Below are 27390 nucleotides of genomic sequence, written 5' to 3'. Positions count from 1 at the left end.
CAATTGTGGTCAGTAAAAGATATGTTTAATCTTTCTGCTTTTCTGCATTTGTTTACAAGATTTTTATATGCCATCACAGGGCCAGTTTTTGTTAAGGTACCATGTATAGCTGAAAAATTCACGTTCAGCAATTGCCAGAACCTGTCAAATCTACTTTAAAAAAAAAAATTCTACTCAAGTCTTTTGCTTCCTTTTTGTTTAAACTTATTAAATTATTTCACAAAAATAAGAGAGAATGTAATGGAGTCCCCAACTATTAAGTTTTATTTTCTATTTTATCCTCTAATTTGATTAATTTTTCTTTAAATATTTACTATGTCATTCAGTATATGTGTACTACATGCCTTTAGGTATAACACAGTTTCTTTTTATCATGATTAATTTTACTGTTATCTTGTCTGAGATCCTGATAGCTACCTCTGCTTTTTTTCTTTTAACTTACTTGAAGTATAACACTACTCCAGTCCTTCATTCTGATCATTTGTTTGTTTTTTTAAACCTTTACTCTCTGCCTTAGAATTGATATCAAGATTCCAAGGCAGATGAACAATAAGGACTAGGCAAATTCGTGTTAAGTGAATTGCCCAGAGTCACATAGCTTGAAAGTATCTGAGGTCACATTTGAACCCAGGGCTTCCTATGTCCAGGCCTGGCTTTCTAGCCCCTGAACCACCTATTTGCTGCCACTTTATTCTAATTTTTTTTTAGTTCATTTTTGCAAACAAGTTAGTGTTGGAATCAGTTTCCAGATCCCATCCACTCCCTCCACTTTATAGGTGAGTTCATTTTGATCATATTCATCTCTCATATACCATTTCTTCTCATATCCTTTTTTAGAAACAGGATATTTAAAGAGAACTGTAATAAACAGAACTGTTTCATAATTAATATATTCAACTTCTGTTCTACTGTTTATCCTCCTTTCACCTCATCATTCTTCATTATTTTTTATTCCTCCTTTATCATTCACCTGTAACATTGAATTTTTATTTGCTTCCTTGGTTCTATCCTCCCTTTTACAACCAATCCTTTCTTCTCTGTTTTTGCCTATTTCTCTTTTAAGTTTAAATTATTTTTATAGTAACCTCATGTGTGTGTATGTATGTATATATATGCATGCCTTTCTGTCACTGATAAGAATGAGATTCATATGGTGCTCACTACCCAACACCTTGTTTCATGTTTGTACATATTTCTTGTATACTTCAGTTATGATCATCTTTCTTCCTTCTTCCTTGCTTCTTCCCTAGCATATTCTTTTTTTTTCTCTCCCTTTTCTTTCCTCTTTCAAAACCATTAAAATAGAAGAAAACCATACCCAGGTCTATATATTTTTTAATTTTGTACCTCCCTCTAAGACCCTTGAAGATTTTAAGATTCTAAAGGCATATTACTTTCTATTATAATATAATCATTTCCTCATTGTTTAGCTATTTCCACTTGCTCAATCTGATTACCTTTCTAGGTTTCTCTTGACTCGTGTGTTTGCATTTTGAATTTTCTATTGAGTTTCAGTCTTTTTGTTAGGAATACTTGGAAATCCTCATTCTATGAAAGATCATTTTTCCTCTGTAAAATTATATTGTCTGTTGTAAACCTTTATTTTTTGCCATCTTCAGTATCATAATGCAAGAATTTCTCCTTTTAAAGTATTTACTGACAAGTTTTGTGTGACCCTGAATGTAGTTCCTTGGTACATAAAGTCTTCTTTCTGGTTATTTGTAATATTTTTCCCTTTATAGGAAAGTTTTGTATTTTAGTTATGATATTCTTGTAAGATTCCACTTTGAGGTATCTTTCAGGTGGTAACTTGTGGGTTCTTTCTGTTTTACTTTGCCCCATGATTCCAATACATGTGGGCAGTTTTCATTTAAAGTTTTTGAAATATGCCATATAGGTTTTATTGTTTGGTCATGTTTTCAGGGACTCTGATTGATTCTTAAATTGTGTTTCTTTGGTCCATTTTTCCATGTTACCTGTTTATGACTGCAGTCATTTCTTTCCCTCCTATTTAAAAATATATTTTCCCAATTTTTTTAATCTCCTGGAATCTTTGAGTTGTTAGCTCCATCTTAATTTTCAATGAGTCTGATATTTTCTATTCTATTTATTCTCTTTTTCCTACAGAATTCTTATTTTTTAAAATCCCTTTCTTCTTTTTTGTGGTACTTTTGATCATCATTTTTTTCCCTTTTGAGATTCATAGTTATTGTAGAATTATTCTCTTCTGGTTTTTCCTCTTCAGTACTTTTTGACCCATGATATTTTTTCACTGTCTTCAGTGTCTTCTGTTCAGTCATATCTCCAGCATTAGTTCCTGGCTCAGGACTTTTATGCCAGAGTTCCTCTCTTCCCTGTCCTATATACTTGAATGGGTTGTCAGGACCTGATTTACCCTGAACTAAATTTCCAATGTCCCCTTTATTAGGCTCCACCTCTCCTGGTGTAGCTGTATTCAGAGTAATAGCAGGTTCCAGTCTCTCCTGGAGTATCCCAATAAGAGTTTTGACATGCTTCTGAGTGATTTACCTGAGCTCATGTTGGCATCCCTGACAGGTTCCCTCTCCTAATGCCTGAAGGCTTCTGGCTCACCTTTTATGCAGTCTGCAGAGGGCTGACAGTGCTTACTTTTATTTCTCTTTGGATTTCTTAATCACTCTTAGACCTGGTGCCTTTTGTTGATCTTTTCTGAAGGTTATATAAAAAATCTAGGCTCCTCTTCAGCTTTCAACAACCATCTTAACTAAGTCTCTATTAACTTGTTTCTTGAATAGTAATTTCCAAGACATCAACATACCTCCTTCTATGTATCCCATCATTCTTTAAAAAAAAAAACCCACAATTATTCCCACAAGTGATACCACTACCCAATATCAATTTGTATCAGTAGAGTCAGATGGAAAAACAAAACAAAACTAGAATTAACACCAAGAGATGTAGTTCAAATCCTGGCCCTGCCACTTACTACCTATGTGAGCAAAGCATTAAATTTCCTTAAACCTCAGTTTTGTTAGGTATAAAATTAGGAGATTGGAACCATTTCTCTTCTTTATTTAGGGTTCTAGTTTCATCTGTGGTCCCCTTTCCCTCTTCAGCATCACAGCTGATCTTAAAAGCAGAGAGAAAAAGAATACATGGGGTTGACTTATGAATTTTATGGAACCACACGACTGAATTGGGGAAATCAGCCTCAGTAGTTTGGCAATTCATTTACCTAACAATTCTGCAGTTTCACTGTCTGACTCTCCCATCTTGTGTCCTTTGGGAGCTGACTACATGTTCTGTAAATCCCTAATCCCAGAAGAACAAGTATACCTAGGAACAATGACAGGAAAAGAATACAAAATTTGAGGTGGTATTGGAAGGCAGGAAAAGGAATGCTGGCTATAAGCCTAAAATGAAATCAGATACAATTCACAATGAGAAATGTCTAGGACTCCTAGATAAGATGGAACCTAATTGAAGTCATGCACCATATTTGCAAACATCAAGATGTCTCTGTGGTTTTTAAAGCGATTTAATATCAGGTTAGGTTGTCAAGTGCACCACCATTCCACTTCTTTGTATAATTGAATTGTAGATATATTTCCTAAAACTCAGCCCCACAGCTAGATTTGTTTCCAGAAACATGCTAACCATACTGCTTCTACCAACCAGTGGTATCGGTATCGCTCTGATTTAGAGAGGCGAAAACAGAAAGCACTAGAATAGTGGTTTAGCAAATTAGATCAGGTCTAGGATAGAGGGCTGGGGGGGAAAAAAGCTTGGAGATCAAATTAGAGATCATTTTATAGACGAAGAACCCAGAATCCAAAGAACTTCCATGACTTGTCCAAGTAGCAGAGTAGGGATTGAAACCCAGGTCTGAGATCAGAACTGGTGCTCCAATTTTTTTAATTTTTATTTATTCATTTATTTTCGTTTTTACCAGAGCCCATCAATGGTAGGTCTCTGTTTCCTAACCCTACATCGAAGTTGGGTCATTACGTTTAAATACTACATAATAGCTCTTCCTGTTAAATCAACTTTGCTGTCTAGAGTAAGGTCTTGTCCAGAGTTTTCTTTGAAGCCTCTGCATCTCACATCTCCATTTCCCTCTTCTTTGTTGGAGTGAGATAAGAAGAAAGAAGGGAAGAGAAGGAAGACTACAAATTTGTAGATCGTCCTCTTAAGTTTTCTTCCGCCGACTCCTCAGCTAGCATCTCGTCTTAAACGAGATTGTAGTTCCTCCAGATGGCCACAGGGCGTCACCTTCGTGATGTGCAGATGACTTGAAAAATCTGTGAAATGAAAATCTAGTTAATATTTAGAGAAAACGGAAACGTTTCATTTAGAGTGAAGATCGTAGTACACCTTTTTAGCATTCAAATTGGTCACTGATGCTGGGATATGGTACTCATTCACTTCATAAGGTAGTTGTAAGAAAAGTCCTTTGTAAACACTACCGTACTAGATAAATGTGAATGATGATAAGAACGATGATGATAAGGACGATAGCAATTGTCGTTGTTGTAGCTAGCTATTGGGTCCATCTCAGCGCTGTCCGGACTCATTTTTGTAAGGGATGGATCACAACTCTCCTCCACATTCTCATCTTTCACTGATGTTAAGATTCAGCTCCCTCCCCAATCCTTCACAGTTCCGGAAGCTGTAGCCAACGTAGCCCCAATATGAAAGAACAATAGATGTGGTCAAAAGATCTAACTTTAAATATCAGTTTTCCTGCTTATTACTCACATGATCTCGGACTGGTCCCCTCACCTCTCTGGGTGTCAGTTTTCCGGAGGGAATTAAATTTGATGATTCCTGAAATCCCCTCCGGATATCAATCCTAAAACCCTGTGATGTAGGTTCAAGTCTCTAATTTGGCTGCCAACTAGTCATGTGATGGAGCTCATAACCCCTCTCAATCAATTGTCTCACCTATTTTTTGTTCAGTAGTGTCTGGTCTTCATGAACTCATTTGGGGTTTTCTTGGTAAAGATACTGAGTGGTTTGCCATTTCCTTTGCCAGATCATTTGGCAGATAAAGAAACTCAAGCAAATAAAGTTAAGTGACTTGCTGAAAGTCTCACAGCTAGGACAGCCAGGACATGTCTGCAGCCAGATTTGAACTCAGGAAGATGAGTCTTCCTGATTCCAGGTTGGGGGCTCTATCTACTGCACCACCTAGCTGCCCTTCTCATCTATAAAATAGAGATAATAATACACCAGTCCATCTGTGATAGGGTTCTTGTAAGGAAAACTCTTAAAAAAATAATAAGAATTGTTAAGTTTATAGAGTACTCAAAGGTTTTCCAAGTGCTTTACATACTTTGAGAGGTGGATGTATTTATCATTCCATTCTACATATGAGGGAATTCAGGCAGAGAGAGAAATTAAGTGACTTTCCCAGGGCCACACAGCTAGCAGATATCTGAGGCCAAATTTAAACTCTGGTCTTCCTGATTCCACCAGCTGCCTTGGTCTACTGCGATACCTAACAGCCCTTTGTAAATGTGCTATATATGTGAGAGTGGCTGTGGTTATCATTATCATCCATCCTCATCAACAAAACATTTTTGTTCCTGACTGTATCTGCTTTGGTGCCATCCCTGGAGACAAGATGTTGCTGTCAAGATTTCAGCTTTGGTTGCTGGTGCCCAGTTCCCTTAACAACTGTATTGGTTTTGTAGGGCTAATGGGAGAGAAAGAGGAAAGTGAGAGGGAGATTTTTCTCTTTGCCTTCCCCCACAGAGTACTTAATCAGAGTGCTGCTCTTTCCCTATTGCTTCTAGCTCCCCACAGGCACCTTCAGCATTGATTCCTGTGTAGCCTTGTCGTGTCTAAGACAGTGCTACACCTGTTTGGCCCATTTTCCTCTAAAAAGAAGCTTTGTCAATCCACTCCATTTCTGTTTTATTTCCCTTCTCTGCAAAAAAAAAAAAAAGGATGGATTCTAATGTTCCTTCAACTCTAAAATTCTCTCTGGTCCTCCTTTGTTATCCTCATCAGTTTATTTTTTAAGTTTTATTGAAGACTTTGAATGTTTACACTATTGTCATTTTCCCCAAGTATTTATACACACATGTGCATGTACTGAACACTTACTTCATGGCAAAGAAAACCAAGTTAAACCAAATCAACCATCATAAGCAACCTCATCTGATAGCATTAGCAGCATTCTGGATCCATGGTTCCCACTTTTTTACTGAGAAGAGTGATATGTGTTTCCTTGGAGTTCAGCTTTTAGTGATTTTTAAATTGATATAACTATAATCATTGTTTATATTATCCCCTTGGTTCTGCTTTATTCAATCTGCATCAGTTTATATAAATCTTCCTTCCTGTATTTCTCCTGTAATTTATTCTACTACTTATTTTTTGCTATTTAAGTAAAAATATACGTTTTGTTACACTGAGCTGAAACATGCATGGCCATATCTTTATATAAAGAACAAAAAGAAGGACTGCAAATGAAGCTATGAACCTCTACACTATATAGATACAGCTTGGATTTGTCATTGGGGAAAGGAGAAAGAGACGTTTCAATTTTAACATGAAAGTTCTGACTGCTTGCCTGTGTCTCCTTTTAAATTTTCTTCTACTTGCTTCTGTTTATTTTTTAAGGATTCACCAGTGTTCTTTTTCTTCCTTTTTTTGGTATCATCTTTTTTTATTTCCCCATTCTCCTTTCATTTCTCCTTACCTCCAAAAGAAAAAAGTAAATCTCTCGTTACAGAAAAATAGTCACTTAAACAGATTCATATTTTGATTTTGTCTGAAAAATGTATGTTTCACTCAGCACCCCTGGAATATCATCTCTCTGCTAAAAGATGAGAAGCATGACCAGTCTTCCAGACTTCTAATTGGTCATTGCACTGATCATAAGTGATCAAAATCTTTCACAGTTGTTTTCCTTTACAATCTCGTAGTCATCATTTAGAATATTCTGGCATCCTTGCATCACATATTTAGTCACAAATTAGAAAAATACCAGTGGCCCTTCTGTAAGCAAAGCATTCCCGTGAATCAGATTTTGAACACCTATGCCCAGCTCTTCCAAGCAGCAAATGCAATTTTTGTAATATCATCAATCCCATCGCAAATGGACTACACAAGATGACATTAGAACAGGTGACCAGGCAGGATTGTATGGAGAATTAATGCTACAGTCTGTCAACCCTAGAACCTGATTCCATAGAAAAGCAAGGTTTATGAGTTTGTGTCTGCCTCATGGAATTAATGGTGTCTTTGTTCTCCCAATTCAAGGTTTTGGTTGGCTGTCCAAGATCTCAAAAAACAACCTTTACAGGATGTGGCAACTCGGGTGGAAGAAATTTGGCAAGAATTTCTGGCTCCTGGGGCGCAAAGTGCAATCAACCTGGATTCTCACAGCTATGAGAAAACAAGTCAAAATGTCAAAGATCCAGGGCGCTACACATACGAGGATGCACAGGTTTGCTCATTTTCCTGACTGATTCCAATGCCAGGTGTTCATCTGTCTACCTCTCCAGGCTAACTCTTTAACAAGGGACCAAGGTAATTTAGGTAATTAGTGAGTAGCTCAGATTTCCCTTTTTGCAAGGTGATGGCCAGGACCTATTCAGAAAAAAAACATAGAATGACATTCTGGGGTTTGTATTATCCCAAGAAGATCACTGAACTTAGAAGCAGCATCATGCATCATGACAGAGCTTTTGGAGTCAGGAAGATCTGAGTTCAAGATATAGCTCTGAAATATACTAACTGTACACAATGGGCAAATCATTTACCCCAAGGCAATTCTGTAATTGCATCAATTCCAGATAAATTTCTAGTCTCCATCAATTGAGGAAATTTATATTTTAGTTCTTCAGTGGGCTAACAAAACCACCCAAAATTGACTAAGTAATAAATCTTTCTATTTTACTAGTTAACGAAATTTATTACTATTACTTATTATATTAAAAATTGTTATAAATTCACTAAACAGTAATAACAGAAATTCATTATGTTCAGTTGCACTGGAGACTTGAGCATCTCAAAGCACTTATGGAATCTTCTTCTTTGTTAAGGCAGTGCTGGAAGCAAAGCATAGATTATGCACCTCCTATTTTCCCATTTATTTTTTAAATGAATGTTTTCACGTTGTTTGTAAAGGGATGACTATTAGGTACAGTGATGTACATAATGACTTGGGAAACATGTGCTTTGCCTAGTAATTTGCATTAAGCTGCATAGTTTAAACAAACACCTACTTTTCTCCTCCGAACTCTGTCTTTGCATTCACATCCATTTTCACTAAACATAGTGAAAACACCAATCTCTGAGCACCAACATCTTGTGCTTTACATACTAATTTTTATATTATTTTGCTAAGCAAGGAGGGTGGGATGAACAGTTTGTAACAAGTCTTTCTTGATGCTTGGCCACGGTGATCATTTTAGATGTCAATAAGTTCTTGCTGAATTTTCAGGTGAGTTTTCTTAACTGACCATTCTAAGTCACCATCTTACTTTAAGGGAAAAGACCTTTAACAAGAGGAGTGCTAGGCTTCTTGGTTAAGTCAAATCAACAGTACTTATGACTTTCCTAATTTGTGTCAAGCGAAGAATATTGTCCATGCCTTTGAGGAGCTCACAGTCTAATAAGAGAAAACAACATGGAAACAACTATTTATGAATAAGATGTGGTATTGTTTCGATTGTGTCCAACTCTTCATGACTCTATATTGGGATTTTCTTGGCAAAGATACTGGTGTGGTTTGCCATTTCTTTCTCCAGTTTATTTTTATAGATGAAGAAACTGAGGCAAACAGGGTTACATGACTTGCCAAGGATAACGAGTAAGCAAGTGTCTGAGATTGGAATTGAACTGGTGAAGATGAATCTTTCTGATTCCAAGCCTAGTATTGCATCCAATGTGCCTCTTAGCTGGCCTATAAATAAGATATATAGAGGATAAATTGGAAATAATCCTACAAGAAGGGGGACCAGGAAAGACTTCTTACGGAAGATTGGACTTTAGCTCTTTGCACCGAGATCAGACTGAGGAGAATGCCACTGACCCAGCCACACTAAAGGGACAGCATTGCTGATTCAAGGAATTCCAGCACCTTTTACTCTTCCCATTATGGAAGGCTGGCTTTCAGTCTGTTGTTTCTTGTACACTTATTATGCATAATCAAGCTAGACTTTTCCTAAATGCAATTTGGTGAATTGTGGACTCTTGCCCTGGGTTACACACTATTAAAGAGTATTTTTCTGAATGAAGAGCCCACATCAGTGCTAATGGGGAATAGACTGAGATTATTCAGCAGAGTATACCACTGAAAATTCCTAAAGGGAACATTTGAAGCAAGAACATTTGAAGCATGCTGTATCTTCAATCGAAGACATAAGTGTGTAAGATAAGAATTGTACTCCATCAGACCTTTAGCCATCCAGCCCAATTCTCTATTTTTAGTAGTCATTCACACACACTAGCAGATCTTTGAACACTGAACTGTTAAATACTGGTTATAACCCTCCTTTGCCTTCTCATTCTTTTTAATTCTTGTTTGTTTTTTAATCTTCTCTAGAACATCTACCCAAAACACTAGACCAAGAGTTCTTTACCTTATTTATGTCATGGAACCCTCTAGCCATCTAATGAAGGCTCAAAATAATATTTTTTAATAATTGAAGGAATTGGGGTGGATAGATAGTTCACTGGATAGAGAGACAGCCCTAGAAACGGGAGGTCCTGGGTCCAAATTTTACCTCAGACACTTCCTAACCAAGGACTCTGGCCAAGTCCCTTAACCCCATTTGTCTATCTCTTACTGGCCTTCTGCATTAGAACCAATACTTAGTATCAATTCTAAGAGAGAAAGTAAGTGCTTAAAATAATAATAATAATTGAAGGAGATGTTAAATTTCAGTTAGAGGTTAGTGGAGGGAAACAGAACAAGTATTTATTAAGTACTTACAAAGTGCTAGTCACTCTGCTAAATGCTTTGCAAATATTATCTCATCTGATTGGCATGACAGCTCTGTGAGGTGGATGCTGTGTTTGGTCCCCATTTTGCCTTTGAGGAAATTGGGTAGACAGAAGTTAAGCGACTTGCTCAGGGTTGCATAGCTAGTAAATATCTGAGACTGGATTTGAACTCAGGTCTTTCACATTCCAACACTATTCCATGTGCTATCTAGTTGCCATAGTTAGGGAAAATAAATGCATACTATTTTTTCCTGATTTCTTAGATTTTTCCTGAAATCTAGCCACAGTCTCTATGGTTTAAGAATCCCTGCCCTAGAGGCCATTTGATTGTTTAAATGTATGACCATCACTATAGTCCTCTAATTGAATATCTGCTCACTACTGCTCCCATCAAATAACCATCACATCTTTCCTTAGTCATAAATGCTTTTGACATCTTATTTTCTTCCACTTTTTGCACAAAAATTATCTCTACAAATAGATATGCTGCAATTTACTTATACCTATTAAGCATTTTTCCATGTGCTTTGGGATTCTCACAATTCTGATTCTTCTCAGATTATAGCATTCCACAGTTTGCAGCTATATAGCAACTCTAGACGAACATTAGCATTCATCAGATAAACTTTTGCATCAAGCAAATAGTTTGAGATCAGTTAAGGCAGAACATGGTTTCCCAAATTTCTTTCTCTCTGATTCTGGGTCAATATCATTGCCTAACCATGTATCTGCCCCATATGTATGTTTTGGTGAAATAATTAAATTGGCTTATCATTCAATTGTATATCACAAATACATATTCTTCATCCACTTTGTTTTTCCAGTGTGGGGGGCCAGACCGATCTCTTTGGAGTCACCACAAATTCTCATTGAGAAGAACCAATGATTTTCAGAACCTAATGTTCTGGTTAAAGGTTAAATGAAATTAATTCTATCCAAAGAACCTCATCATCAGTAGTATAACTACTTAATTAACTTTGTGAAAGTCATCCTAACTATGACCTCAAATAGAATTTTCTTTTATACCATCATTTTATATTATAAATTATATTTTATTAGTATGTTATATATATATTATAAATTATAAGTTTTCTTTATAACATCAATTTAATAAAATTGGGAATATAATCTGTGGAATCATAAACTAATTGAATTTCAGAATTAGAAAGAAACTTATGGGTCTTCCAGTCTAACCTGGAGGTAGAGCTCTACACATACATTCTCTCATTTGATCCTCACAATGGTAGAATGGCATTTGACTACAAGTTTAATTATCCAAATTTTATAGATTAGGTAAAATTTGAATTTATAAAGGGTGAGTGATTTATTCAGGATCATGAAACTAGAACTTAGATTTTAATTTTTGATTTGAATCTAGGTCTTCTTCTCTCCTGAACTCTAGTCTTTCATAACCAGATGCCTTTTGGATATCTCAAACTATATGTTTCATAGGCATCTCAAACCAAACACATATTCCATATATTTTTTCTCAAGATCCTCCCCATTTAAAAACTTCCTTAAACTATAGAGGACAACCCAATATTCCCAGTTATGTTGACTTTGACGTCATCTTTGAAATTCCTCATTTACACTACAGTGTTCCCAGTCATGTTGAATTTGATGCCATCTTTGGTTCCTCACTCACACTCATCACTCCTATACATTGCCAATTTTTTGTCATTTCTACCTTAATAATATCTCTTGTCTTTTCTTCACATCATAGAGCCATCACCCTGGTTCAGGCCCTTAATAACTCATTCCAAGACTATTGTAATAACCTTTTGGTTAGTCTCCTTGCCTCAAGTCTCTCTTCCTATCTCAATTCCTCATCCATTCAGTCACTGAAGTGATTTTCCTAAAGCTCAGGCATGATTCAATTCACCCACCCTATTTGATAAACTCCAGGAACTATTATCTCCAGAATCAAAAACAAAATCTTGTTTGAGTTTTTAAAATTCTTCACAACATAGCTCCTTTCTACTCTTCCAGGCTTTTCACATCTTATTGCCCTTTGAGATATAGAGATATTGGTCTTTCTTTTGTTGAACAAAGGAAAATCCACCTCTGGTCACCTTGATTTTTTCACTGGCTGTCCCCCATACCTGGAATATTCTCCCTTCTCATCTCCATCCCCTGGCTTTCCTTAGCTTCCTTCACACTCAGCTCAGATCTCACCTGTTTCACAAGGCTTTTCACAGACTCTAGTCCCTTCTATCTCCACTCTCACTCCCCTCACAAATTACCTAAAATTACCTCTCATTTGCCCTTTATATATCTTATATGTGTATAGTTCCTTATAGGTTGTTTTCTCCTATTAGAATGTGAGCTCCTTGAGAACTGGGGCTGTGTCTCTGTCTTTCTTTGTATCCTTAATTTTGGTGTAGAAAGGTCTAGTGCCTCTGGTGTGAAGGCTTGCCAAAGCCCTTTTCAGGGCTGCCCATCCACCTTTAGTGTCTACCTTTCACTAAGCTCTCATCTGTGGCTCCCAAAAACTCAAGCATATGCAGCAGCCACACTCCAGTAAAATCATCTTGGCAGATGGGCTTCAACCAGGTGGAGGGGGACTGACAGGTTTCAAAGCCATTAGTGAGTTAGGGAGATGTCTACTCCACACATAGAAAGATTTGCCCCAGTGAAATGGGCAGATGAGAACAATTTATTCTAATGCTACAAAAGTAGCTGACGTAGGTAGGTGTTGTGGAGCACTTAGATCTTGATCAGATGCTGTGGATGCCAAGGTCATCTACTGCACTCCAGAGCATCACCAGTCATCTTGGCTTTTGTCCTGACACTGGGCTTCAATGACTCTGGAAGAAAAACGTGAGTCTGATGACTTTCTGCAACTCTGCCTCACTTAAATCCAATTCACATACAAGTCAAGATGTCACCCTGTGATGTCACTGATCCTTTTCAAAATGAAGGATAAATATGACGTGACTGTTTAGCACAGTGCCTGATACATAGTAAATGCTTAATAAATGCTTTAAAAAATTCTTACCTTCTGTCTTAATATGAATTCTAAGACAGAAGAGCAGCAAAGGCTAGACAATTGGGTTTAAGTGACTTGCCCAGGGTCACACAGTGTCTAGGTCAATTCAAACCTAAGTCCTCTTGAGTAGGCATGGTGCTCTATCCACAGTAATACCTAGCTGCCCCCAATAAATGTTTCTTTTTTTAAACCCTTACCCTCTGCTTTAGAATCAATGCAATGAATTGGTTCCGAGGCAAAAGACTGGTAAGGGCTAGGCAATGGGGATTAAGTGACTTGCCCAGCTAGGGTCACCCAGCTAGGAAGTGTCTGAGGCCAGATTTGAACCTCAGACCTCCCATCTGTAGACCTGGCTCTCTATCCACTGAGCTACCCAGCTTCCCCTCAACAGATGCTTCTTGACTGACTCTAGCACTCTTTTCCACTATACCTCATTGCCTAAATGCCAAGGTATGAATCCTGTCTACATCTTCTCCTAATGATATTATCTACCTCTACTTGAAAACTTCCAGTGATGAACTCTTTGTTTCCCAAGTAGACATTACAGTCTTGGACAACTCTAGTTGCTAGGAAGTTCTTCCTCACCTTAAGTCCAAATCTCTTTCCCTATAACTTCTCCTTGTTGGTCCTAAACCTATACTAAATCAAATAGTCTAACCCCTTTCTCATACAATGACCTTCAAAATCATATCCATTTCCCACTACCACCACCCTAAGTATTCTCTTTTTCCAGATAAACATTCCCAATTCCTTCAAGAGACCTTGATCTTGTAAGGGGAAAATAAGGGGTTATTTATTTAAAAGGTTGTGCTGGATTATTTTAAAATAGGGTTGCCAGGAATTTAATTAATTCAAAAGAGATTTATTTACAATTTATTTACAAAATATAGAAAGAGTGAAGTTAGAAAAACAGAGAGAGGATAGGGTACAATATCTAGCCTAAGCACTAAGTATTTTGCTTTGAACTTTGGCTCAAAAACAGGGAGGGAAGTTTAACCAGAGAGGCCTCGGCCCTTGAGGAACCTCTCTCAAGAGGATAGGTCTCTCCTGAAGCTAATCTCTTCAGAAAAGTCCAGGAAAGGAGTCAGCCCTTTTCACTCACCACGTCAATCAAAAGGGAGAAATTTAAGAAGTCACCAGGAAAGGTCTCAGGTCCAGTCAGCAGATTCTTCACCAGCCTCCAACTCGAACTCAGAACTCCAGAAGTCAGAAGTTCTCTGAAGATCTCAGACTAATCTCCCACAAATCTCAGATGATACTCCCCCACAGGAAGTTGTAACTCCCTTTTAAAGACACTTTCTTTTGCGTCACTTCCTCCAATTTTTACATGGACAAATCATAGTCTAAACCGAAACTACGGCCCATGGGCCCCATGTGGCCCCCTGAGGCCATGTATCTGGCCCCCACTGCACTTCCAGAAGGGACACCTCTTTCATTGGTGGTCAATGAGAGGAGCACTGTATGTGGTGGTGCCACAAAGTATGGCGCTACTTATGTACATTACTGCTTCTGGTGACATAATCCTTTGCATGGTGCCTTGTTCTGAGAACGAGGCACCATGCAAAGGATTATGTGGCTGTACAATGGAAGACGCCAGCATGGTGAGCAATGATCTGGGGGAGCGGATTCCGCACTATGTATACTGCTGCCCGGTTTGTGTTAGGGTTAGGTTTTTATAGTCTAGCCCTCCAACAGTCTGAGGGACAGTGAACTGGCCCCCTATGTAAAAAGTTTGGGGACCCCTGCTCTAAAGCCTTGCTTAGGACTGCCCAGGGTTCAGTCAGTCGATTCTGAATCATCATCCATTATTGCACACGTGGGTCACAGACCTCCCCACTCAACTGTAAGTAGGGTGTTTACTTTTTTGGTGATTATATCTAAAAATGACTGGGGGAGTTAATTTAATCTTCACAATCTCCTTTCTGACTATCCTTCTAGTTGCCCACTTCTGTATTCCTTTTAGTCTATCAATGATTCTTCTAGAACATGATGATCAGAAGCAAGTAAAATATATATGATGTGATTTATTACTATTGACTAAAATATTGAACAGTTTTCTATCAACATATTAATGATTACCTTTGGGTGTGGTCATTCATTTAGTCTGAAAGCTTCCTAACTCTCTCTCTCTCTCTTTCTCTCTATCTCTCTCTCTGTCTCTCTCTCTTTCTATCTATCTATATATATGTATGTATGTATATATACTAACAGTCAGTGGACATGTCTCCATCTTTCCATAAGCATAATAAGAAGCCCTTGCATAAATCTAGGTATGTCATATCTACTGCATTTCCTTCTTTCAAAAAATAGTGTTCAGTGAATTAAACTGACCCAATTTGAAAAAAAATGCTTTTCTTCCATCTTAGAATCAATACTGTACATTGGCTCTGAGGCAGAAGAATGGCAAGAACTTAACAATGGGAGTTAAGGGACTTACCCAGGGTCACACAGCTAGGAAGTATCTGAGGCAAGATCAGAATCCATAATACCATCTCTAGACCTGGCTCTTATTCCACTGAGCCATCTAGTTGCCCCCTTGGCACAATCTATTTTTAATTAGCCTATACTGATTCACAATGTTCACTAATTCCCTTTGTAAACATCTACAAGCCTTTCCTTCAGTAATGCATCTTATAATTTTGCTGTGAATCAAGACTAAGTTTACTAGCTTACATTAGGAATAATCCACCTTCTTTCCTTTTTGGAAAATTGAGAGCTCATTTTTCTCACCTGTGGCATCTTTCCTGTTCTCTGAGATTTTTCAAATTTCAACAAAAGCTGCTCAGTCATTACCTCTTCAAGTTTTTTAAGGGGGGAATCTTAGGAAGTCATTTGTCTGAAGCTGGTAAGTAGAATTCTTTGAAGGCAGCTATATCCTTTCTCTTGCTTTTCCCACATATGTTAGATTTCAATACTCCAATAATCATCTTTGATCTTTCTCATCTGAAGCTCTTTCTCCTTGATAAAGAAAAAAGAGAGAAGAAAAATAAGAGTTGGATAGTTGTACTTTCTCTCCATTGCTCATTATTATCCCATTCACTCTAAGCAACATTCCTATCTCTTCTTTGATAGTCTTTTCTTGTCCCTCAACATAGCCAAAAGTGGGGGGGGGAGTCCCTTTCTTGTCCTTAGCATTCATTATAAGCCTGGGCTAGTTCTGGCTTTTAACTTTCCAGACTGTGATATTCTTTTGTATTCCTCCATGGGTCCCCATCCCTTCTTCCATCCTCTGTAGATTACAATTAACAGTCTAGGTTGGTTTATGAGATCTGTATACAACCAAATTAATCTCTTTAAATAGCACCCCATTTTTCAAAGTTTAATGACATTTAAATCCGTACTTTAGACTATTCTGGACCGTAGTGGAGAAAGTGCTTTTAAATATTGTCATCAGTAATGGGAGAACATTATAGACCTTGACCCAGTGAGAGGCACAAAAGAGAACCAATTCGCTTCTTGGGGGAATGCCATTAGACCTCCCTCTACTGGCTGTCAAAGATAAAATAATTCATTTAAGACAAAAAGGAGCAATGAGGGTTTCTAGACCAACAGTCATCATTTTATGAGTGTAGGATAAATATCTGAGAGTGTGAGAGGAGCTGATGCTTTCTTTAGGGCTATTGACAGCCGCTGTTGTTTTAGATGAATTCTAAGTTGAAAGGTTGAAAAAACGAATAAGAAAGAATTTCTGATGCAGTGAGTCATCACGACTCAGTCTTTTAGAGTTCACTTAACTGCCTTTCTTTGAGTATCTATCTAGCCTCTTGCGGTATCCTTTAGCAAGGAATACTCTATGAGGATTAGAGGTAAGGAGAAGTGGTGAAAGCCTCCTATCTCTTCCTGAGGTCAGCTCTCATCTTCTCTGTGTCTGCACCAGCAAACAACTCAGGGTTTAGAGTATCCAAATACCAATATGGATTTGGCCGATGATGAGCTGACTATCTGAACTGAACATAAGCTGAACCAGGCACAGCGAGCTGCTGTCTATCTTGATGTCCTTCCAAGACCCTTTCTCTCTGTGTGTGCATATTTAATAGAAGCTAGAGCTCCAAAGGTAGCAAACTACTCCATCTTTTAAAAATATATAAATTCATATAGAACACTTTGATGCTGTTTGCCTTGTGCAGTGCTGAGAAATTTTAGATGGAGGTCTTTTTCTAAACATGAAGCTAATGGGAACAAACATTCACATAATGGTAGCCAAAGACCAAACTCTGGTCAATGTCCACAGCAAAAAGACCAAATGATCTTAATTTAAAGTATTATACTTTTGTTTAGACTCTTGTTCTAAAGACTAAGTTAAAGCGAGAGACTTTCTGCAAAGTATCTGAAAAAGTCACTCATGGGAAAGATGGAGAATTGTGGGCTGAATAACATTGTAGCTGGCTTTTGCATTTGGCAATGGTTGAACAATCAGACCCCAACTGTTTTGATGAATGGATTGGGATAAACCTAAAGGGAAGTTTCCTCTCTTAGACCGAAAGGTTTTTGCCTCTATTCTGTCAAAATTTTAATTGGTGTCTTAGATGGAAATATAGCCTGTTTAGCTATTTTTACTAAATTGGTAGCATAATTATTAAATTTGTGGATGATAAAAAGCTCGAAGTGACTGGAAGGCAGAATTGTGAATTGAAAGACTGGAACAATGGACCAAATTGAATAAAATGAAATTTCATAAGGATAAATATAAATTCCTACATATAGAGTAAAAAAAAATCAACTCTACAGGATAAACTATAACTAAACAGGAGATAATATAAAAATTAACTATAAATATGTATTTAAATATAATAGATATATTAAAAATAACAAATATGTTCTATATACATATATAATATAAAATGTATAAGATATAAAATATATTATATGATAGATATATTAAATATGATAAATATAAAAATTTAAGTATATATTACATATATCAATATTTAAATATGTAAATATAAAAATTTAAAATACCTATATTCTACAAGCTTCATATATGTCAATTATATAATATGGCACCCAAGAAAAAGTGCTGCAATGGGCTGATGATGTCCAGAATGAGAGGCCAGTCATATCTTATTTAATTATAGGGGGGTTTGTGGCTAATAGACCTTTTTTGGGGTCCTGCCTCAGATACCTACCAGCTGTGTGACCTTCTCTGGACCTCCCCAAAACTCTGGAACTCTCTTAGATGATAAGTTCAGAAATAGGTGCAATTCTGCCTTTCCCAATATTAATCCCTTATACTAATGAAATCACAACACCAACCCAAAATAAGAACTTCCTCCAGTGTCTAGCACAGCACTCTAGATGCTTTGTAAATATATTTAAGTAAAGACTTCTTATTTAATTACAACTCTTAATCCATCAAAAACTAAACAGTAATCTTTGAATGGGCAATATTTAGAAGGGAAGGCATAACCAAAAGCCAGTTCTACACTTTCAGCTCTAATTCAATCCAGCAGATATTTATTATTTTGAGGTTGCTGGGTGATACAGTGGATTAGAGCAATAGATTTGAAATTGAGAAGATCTAGGTTCAAATCTCACCTCAAACACTTATTAGCTATGGGGAAGGAGTAGTTATATGGTACAGTGAATAGAATGTTGGCCTTGGATATAGGGAGACTCGTCTTTTTGAGTTCAAATATTATCTCAAGACACTTATTAGCTGTTTGGCCCTGGGCTGTCATTTTACCCTGTTTGCCTCAGTTTCCTCATTTATAAAATGAGCTGGAGTAGCAAATGACAAACTACTCCAAAATCTTTACAAAGAAAACCCCAAATGGGATCAAGAAGAGTCAGACACAACCAAAACTGACTGAGCAATATTATTATGGAGGCAAGTAGATGGCTCAGTGGATAGAGTCCTTGGAATCAGAAAGATCTGAGTTCGAATCCAACCTCAGAAACTTACTGGCTATGTGACTCTGGGCTTAATCTCTGTTTGCCTCAATCTACCAGAGAAGGAAATGGCAAACTGTTCCAGTATCTTTGCCAAGAAAACCCTATGTAGACTTTATTGGTATGCTATGGTTTATAGGGTAACTAGATAGCATAGCTGATTAGACCAGTAGATTCCAAGTCAGGAAGACCTGAGTTCAAATCTTTCCTCAGACATTTATTAGCTATGGGGAAAGGGCAAACGCAGCACCTACCTCACAGGGTCACAAGGATCAAATGAGATAATGTATGTCTGGTGTTCTGCAAGCCTTAATGGGCCTGCTTTATTATATGTAAGACCCCCTGGCTTTTGACAAGGTAGCTTTGGCCTTATTGTACCCATTTCTCAGCCTTCAGCATTCTTTGGACATCTCCAGTCATGATCTCAGAGGGTGTTTCTCCCACCCTCTTCCAGTTCCCTTTTCTGTAAAGTTTTCCCCAGTTAGAATCTGTCTAGAAATAATGGAATTGTCTAGTATGCTTTTATGTGTATCCTTAGTCTTTGGCATGATATCTGGTATTTTGTTGTTGTTCAGCCATTTCAATCACATACAACTCATCATGACCCCATTTGAGGTTTCCTTGGCAAAGAAACTGGAGTGGTTTGCCATTTCCTTCTCCAGCTCATTTTTCATATGAGGAAACTGAGGCAACAGGGTTATGTGACTTTTCCAGGGTCAAATAGCTGGTAAGTATCTGAGGCTAGATTTAAACTCTCAAAGTAGAATCTTCCTGATGCCATGCCCAGTACTCTACTACCCACTGCCCTGCCTAGTTGTCCTTCCTGGCATATAGTGTTTATTGTGTTCTCTCCCTGTCTTCTCTGTGTCTCTGTGTGTCTCTCTCCCTCCCTGCCTCCCTCTCTTCTTCTTCTTCTTCTTCTTCTTCTTCTTCTTCTTCTTCTTCTTCTTCTTCTTCTTCTTCTTCTTCTTCTTCTTCTTCTTCTTCTTCTTCTTCTTCTTCTTTCTTTGTTCTTCCTCTTTCTTCTTCTTCTTCTTTGTTCTTCCTCTTTCTTCTTCTTCTTTCTTCTTCGTTCTTCCTCTTTCTTCTTCTTTCTTCTTCTTTCTTCTTTCTTCTTCTTCTTCTTCTTCTTCTTCTTCTTCTTCTTCTTCTTCTTCTTCTCTCTCTCTGTCTGTCTGTCTCTGTGTATCTCTGTCTCTGTCTCTCTCTCCTTCTCCTTCTCCCTCTCTCTTTCTGTCTTTATCTCCATGTGTCTCTGTCTCTGTTTCTGTTTCTGTCTCTCTCTCTCTCTCCCTCTCTCTCCAGCAAGATAAATATTTATTTCTCTAGATCTTCTTATGAAGGAACATCAAATACTAGACAGCAATGCTTCTTTCCCTTGCTATGCCAGATCAGTGGGAACTGAAATATCTCTGGATGTCTGGCTACCTCACCATGACAGCCTGGTAGAGGCCAGTAAGTAAATATCCATTGACAGATTCCAGCCTTGGATAAGTATGTAAGACCCTAACTCTGATGTGTTTAGCATACACTAATATTTGGAAGTCATTTGTCTACAGCAAAAAAAAAATTTTTTTGAAAGATTCCTTCTGCGTGCTGCTTTAAATTCCTTTTTCTAGCTATTAGTTACCTGTGTTGTTTTCCTGGTGACATCTTTCATAAAGCACCATGTCCTTGTGGGGCCACAGTTCTGCTGTTTCATTCTACTGATCAGTTTCAACTTTCTGAAAGATGGCGGCAAGATCCAGTCTTCTCTAAGGTTCTGGGAGCCTTGACTTCTTTTTTCTTGTTGCCAAGGACTTGCAAGTCTTGTCTTGTCAGAATTCAGCAACATTAAGTTTTAGATTCAGTAGTGTGTGGACACATAACTTTCCTCTCCTGATCTTCAGTTTACTCCTTTGTGAAATAGGGATGATTTCATCTTACCCAAGGGGCAACCAGATAGTAGAGTGGATAGACTATCAGGCCTGGAATCAGGAATATTCATCTTCCCAAGTTCAAACCTGGCCCCATTCACTTGTTTGCCTTATATCATCATCATTTGTAAAATGAGCTAGAGAAGGAAAGGGGAAACCACTCCAACATTTTTGCCCAAGAAACCCCCAAATGGGTTCACAAATAGTTATGAAATTACTGAACAATAACAACAACAACAACAAATAACTAACCCATGTACCTTAGAGTTTTCAAAAGGATAGTCATTAAAGTACTTTTAGTGAGTAAAAAGCAAATGCAACTAGTAAAATTAATGGGGGGAAATCACAGGAAAGAAAATAACAGCCTAGACATTTCCCAAGGTACATTTCCAAGATATGCTGCCATGAATATGTCTTTGGAAGAGAACCTATAGATATGAATTAACCAATAATATATTTTGACTCCTATGTATAAAAACCCAATCCACTGAACAATGAGTTGAACCCAAAATTGAATAGGAGAGCTGCCTGTGTTGCCTTTGGGAAAATTACAAAGTTTTTTAAAAGACCCCCAAGCTTCTCACTGAAACAAAAGCCCATCTTTAAAAATGTGTTTAGAGTATAATCTTATTTTTATTGATGTCTTTTATTTTTTGCATTACATTCATTTATAAATATATTTATTTCCTCAATAACTCACAAAGCCAACTCATAGCAAAAACTGAAAAAGAAAAAGCAGTTTTACAAATTGACTAAAACATTAATAATAGCAAACATTTATATAGTACCTGCTACATGCCAAGCATTGTGCTTAACACTTTACAATTATTATCTCATTTGATCCTCACAACAGCTCTGGTCGATAAATGCTATTATTATCCCCATTTTACAGATGAGGATATTGAGGCAAACAGAACATAAATGACTTGCCCAGGGTCACACAATGAGTAAGTTTCTGAGACTCTATTTGAATTCCAGCCTTCCTAACAACAGCTTCAGGGGTCTATCTACTACACCACCTATATTGACCACTGACTAAGATTATAAGTAATATCCATGTCCATGGATTCTCATCTCTGAGATGATGAAATTGCAACTTTTCTCCGTGACTAACCTTGGTTATGATTATTACATTGCTTATAGTTTTGGGTCTTTTTTGTACTTTAAATTTACATTATTATAGACATTTCATGAACATATATGTATATATGTAAATATGTATAAGTTCTGCTTACTTCACTCTGCATCAATTTATAGAAATCTTTTTCTTTTATAGAAATCAATTCATCATATTTGTCATTTCTTATAGTAAATGATTCTCCATTTCTTTCATTTGCCATATTTGGGGCAATCATTTCTAAATCACTGTTCCCAATTCTCTACCACCACAAAAACATGCTATGATGGACACTTTGATGCATATGAGACCTTTCTTTCTGTCTTTGAACCCTTTTTTGGGATGTATGTCTACACTGGAGTCTGTGGTCAAAGGATTGGACATTCTATTCACTTTTTATAGGATAATTTTAAATAGCTCTCCAGAATGGTCAGACTACTTGACAGCCCCACCAACAGTGTTTTCATATGCCCATGACTCATTAGGCAATGTTGTATGGCTGTAACCCATGGGACATTCTGTCCCCACTCTGGTGCCCCCTCATCAGCTCCTACTTTAATATACCTGCTTTATTGGACTACTTTTATAGCCTACTGATTGGTCTGCCTGCTATAAGTCTCTCCATGCTCTGACTCATCTTCTATTCAGTGATCAAAGTGAATTGCCTAAATCATAGATCTGATTATGTCCCCCCACCCTACCCAATAAACTGTAGTGGCTACCTTTCAACTTCAGGACAAAATACAAAATCCTCTGTTTAGTATTCAAAGCCCTTCATAACATGGTCTTCCCTTCCCCACCTTTTCAGCCTTCTTTAACCTTAATGTCTTCAAATACTCTTTGTTCCATTAACATAAGGCTTCTTGCTATTTCTCAAACACCCCATCTTTCCTTGCTCTGAAGATTTTATCCTTTACTCCCTCTTTATCTCTTTCTCTTGATTTCCCTGGCTTCCTTTAAGCCTTAATTAAAATCCCACATTTTATAAGAAGACTTTCTTGATCTCTCTTAATTTTAGTGTCTTGGGGTGGGACACTGGATAGAGAGCCAGACTTAGAGGTGGAAGGTGCTGGGTTCAAATTTAACCTCAGATACTTCCTAGCTGTGCAATCCTTAATGCTCTTCCGCCTTGGAACCAATACACAATATCAATTCTAAAACCGAAGATGAGGGTTAAAAAAAGTTCTAGTCTTTTGTCTGTTGATTATTTGCTTTTTACCCTGTTTGTGTACAGTTATAGGGGCGCATACCCCATGATCTGGAAAACCCCCCTAAAATGTGTTGGCCTTACGTCCACCCTCAGAAAAGAAGTCTGATTTTCTTTGTTCTTTTATGGGGTGTCCACAGTAGTTTCTTATAAATTTTGGGTTAAGTATGCATTCCTGAGTTTCTAAATGTTTTTTAAGTGGTCTCCTGGCCTTCACATATTGTTTGTAGCTTCCAAAAAACTCCCCACAAATTCTCACTTAATTTCACATGCCAAGTTGTCATAGAGCAAAACCTTGATGGGGAAAGTAATGTGGAAGGGATAATTGTATATTTATGGTTTATTTGTACATACTTGTTTACATGTTGTCTCCCCCACTAAACTGGGAGCTTTTTGAGGGCAAGGACTGTCTTTTGCCTTGTTTTGAATCTCCATGTGCCAGCACAGTGCCTGGCACATAGTAAATATTTAACAAATGGTTATTAATTGACAGACTGCAAAGAACTGGAGCTGAGAATCACTGTAATAGCAATGAAATCTCAGATTGTTGTTTAGTGATTTTTCAATCAGATCAGATTCTTTCTGACCCCATTTGAGATTTTCTTGACAAAGACACTGGAATGGTATGCCACTTCCTTCTCCAGTCTATTTTACAGATGAGGAAACTGAGAAAAACTGAGTTAGAGTTTAATGGCTTGTCCAGGGTCCTGCAGCTGGTAAGTATTTGAGGCCAAATTTGGACTCAGGAAGATGACTCTTCCAGGCTCTTGATCCAACACTATATCAACTGCACCACCTAGTTGCCTCTAGTCCTGTGGCAGGGGTAAATAGGTTGCAATATATATATTATATATATATATATATATTATATATTATATATATATATATGGAATTACAGAGGAAAAGTTAAATAAAAGATTTACTAAAGGAAATATATGTTCAAAACAAATGGACTGTTCATTCATTGAGAGTGAGGGATTACCAATGAACTTGTTCTATTGCTATTTTTAAAATGTCAAGAGAAAAATAAAATGTCAAGAGAGTCAATGGAAGCTTCCTGCTAATTGGATGGAATGCTCACTGGCAAACGTATGGGACATAGAGAAGAGTGGCATGAGTTAGCTTTGGTCGGTTACATTTTGTATCACTTGAGAAACTATCCACAATAATGAGGTCATAGACCCATGAAGTATTGGAGTATAAGAATAAGAAGACCATTGTCTCCATCACTTGAAGATATACAACTCCATAGAGATTGGCTCCTACATCCCTTCCCACTAATTTCCTAACTGAAAAATCACTCTAGCTAAATTGATCTCCTTTCTTCCCCCAAAAATTTTTCATGAGCTTTCCCACCTCCTTGCCTTGGCTCACATCTTTCTTCCCCCCCCACCCCGCCCTCAGGCAGACATAAGCAGAAGGAAGGATAACAGCCATAAAATAGCATGAGACAAATGCCAAATGAATGACATGGACCAGTGGTGTCAAATTCAAATATTTATTCACCAAATATTTCTTGATCAACTGGGTTGTCCAGAGGATAGAGCACTGGACATGGAGTTAGGAAGAACTGAGTTCAAATTTGGTCTCAGACACTTATTAGCTGTGTGACTGAGAAAAATATTTAACCCTATTGCCTCAGTTTCCTCATCTGTAAAAATGAGCTGGAGAAGGAAATGACAAATCACTCTAGTATCTTTGCCAAGAAAACTCCAAAATGAGATCACATGACTGAAATGATTGAACCACCACAACAAACATTTCCTAATTAGATCTTAATTTGGTTCAGGTACTATAGGGTGTTGGGGGGCATGACGCACACGTTTGACACCACTAATATAGACAATGAATGCTGCACATATCAGAAGACTTCACTTCCCACTGTTATGTTCAGGAAAGTTTTTTGCAGGAGGGTGTTTGAAGCTGATTCTTGAAGAATAGCAGCAAGAAATAGCCCTGTATGGCAGGACAGATAGTGGTGGAAGAGTTAGTCATTGCAAGGGAAGAGGAATGGTAGGAGTAAAGATAAGAAGAAGTGGGAAAATGTTTGGTGTTTGGGAAAAAGTAATTAGAACAGTTTGGGTTGAATCAGGAGATTAATGAGAGACGAGATTAAGAACAACAGGAGGGCAAGGCTGGGGAATTTGAACTTTTTCTTCTGAATCAGGTTCTTAACCTTTCTATAACATGCAGCTCTCTGACAATTTGGTAAAGCCAGTAGACTATAAACTTCTCAGAAAAATATTTTGAATCAAAAGATGAAAAAAAAATAAGTTCTTTTGAAATATGATGATCAAAATGGGGTGTTTTTTTAGTAAACAAAGTTATAGATGCCAGGTGAAGAGCCACAGATCACAGATATTAAACACACACATGCATATATACATATATAAGTTAAAATATGTAGGATTACAAAGGAAAGCAATTACATTGTAATAGTATTATCAAAATATTTTAAAAATAAGTTCATAGAACTCAGTTAAAAACTCACAGTAGGTAGCATAGTGGATAGAGATGTAGGCCTGGAATCAGGAGGACCTGGGTCCAAATCTGGCCTCAGACACTTCTCAGCTGTGTGACCCTGGGCAAGTCACTTAACCCCCATTGCCTAGCCCTTACCACTCTTCTGCCTTGGAGCCAATACACAGTATTGATTCCAAGATGGAAGGTAAGCAGTTTAAATATATGTGTATATATATATATATATATATCTGTGTGTGTATATATATGTGTGTATATATATATATATATATATAAAAGATCACCTGAACAGAGTTAGCGAATGACCTCACATCACTGTCACTGTCACCAGCCTCCACCTGCTACCATCTTAATTCTCATTCATTGCTCCTTAGGATATCTGACATTCCCTTGACATCTCATTCCCTGCTGAGATTTCCCAGCATTTTTGTCTGAAACACCCAGAAACTAGTGAGATTGCAGTCTTGCGCCTCTAACCTGTCCTGATCTTCCTACATTGCTTGGGTTTGGAAGCACCTCAATGAAAAGCTTCTTTTCCCTCCATCCTATTTAAGTCCTCACTTATACATTAAACATCACAGATATTTAATTAAATAGACTAATTGACAATGGAGGCCCAAGTTGTAGCCCTCTCCAGTATAACATAAAAGAAGGGAGAATAATTTGTTCATTTTTTTTGTTTAGAATTGAAGCTTGTTTGAATGTGAAGACAGATTTCATCCCAAGTGTTCTGGGGCAGAGCATTTTTTCTACATAACAATAGATCATTTCTAGTCCTCAGCAGTCATTAGTCCCATGAAGTAACCAAGGAGACACTGCTCAGGCCTGTGGTGGAGTGCAAGCTAAGAGATACTCAGAAAACCTGACAAGCCACCCTCTCCCTTAAGCTTTGGGGGAGACTCTCAGCTCCCCATTGTTGAATATGGTTTCCAAATGTAGATTTTCAAGAGAAACCTCATTTGAGCACAACAATTTCTACCATTTACTTAAACCCCAAAGACTCCAAAGTGCCTCAGATCACCAGTAAGTAGAAATCTCGCCAACCTCCTGAAGGCCACTAATCTTTGTTCTTACAGTGACGTCCCCACCCCCATTGTGTACAAGTATCACAAGACTGCATTATGTTTCCTGAAATTAATTTTTTATTGGAGGGAATTTCCTGGTATACACCCAAACCAGGCATATTTTAATAAGGAATGCCACTGTATTATCCTGACACATTCTTATTTCATCTTGTGGGTGGTTCTAGTAAGAGAAGCAGGCAAGTGATGGAGAAAGGAATGCTTAATTTTTTTGTTTTGTTTATGATTTGGATCTGATTTGTTCATGAAAAACTATTACTTCTAAGAGCCAACACTTTCAAGGAATGGGATTTTTTACAATTAATTTTTTAATGAATAAAAACTCCTATTGTCTCTTTCCCTTCTATGCCCCTCAATGAAAAATAGAAATAGAAAAACAATACCCTTGAAATAAATATGAATAGTCAAGCAAAACAAATTCTACATTGGACGTGTCCAAAAAATATATCTCATTCTGCACCCTGGGTTGAAGAATTGAATTCCTTAGTTTGTTCTCTATTGTTCGGTCCTTTAATGTTGCCAGGATGCAGACTTTTTACAAGACTCTATGACCTTGTAAGCAGAGAAAAAAAGAAAATATTTTTCTAAGTCATCTCTTAGTGTGGGTAAAAAGACAAATCACTAGTTATCTTGGTAGCAACCCCTGCCTAGAAGAGCAAAATAAACATGTTCAAAGGATGCAAACTTCCAATACACTGAACTGAATGTGTGTATACAGATGCCATGCAGATTAATGATGAATGACCGATTGAGTCTTCCCTCTAGTG

General features: G+C 37.4%; 1 protein-coding gene across 3 annotated transcripts in view; it reads left to right on the top strand.

Annotated features, from left to right (window-relative positions):
- Window positions 1-27390, top strand: part of RGS6 (regulator of G protein signaling 6) — a 773101-nt gene that overhangs the window by 690015 nt on the left and 55696 nt on the right. For all 3 annotated transcript variants that reach the window (XM_007472890.3, XM_056810707.1, XM_007472889.3), the window contains exon 15: window positions 7252-7438. In XM_007472890.3, coding sequence (XP_007472952.1) covers window positions 7252-7438 — 187 coding nt within the window. The remainder of the gene's footprint in view (window positions 1-7251; window positions 7439-27390) is intronic.

This window comes from Monodelphis domestica, chromosome 1 (genome assembly GCF_027887165.1).
Source record: "Monodelphis domestica isolate mMonDom1 chromosome 1, mMonDom1.pri, whole genome shotgun sequence".
Lineage (NCBI taxonomy): Eukaryota > Metazoa > Chordata > Mammalia > Didelphimorphia > Didelphidae > Monodelphis > Monodelphis domestica.
The sequence above is the reverse complement of the archived record's forward strand: the minus strand, read 5'-3'. Positions and strand labels throughout refer to the sequence as shown.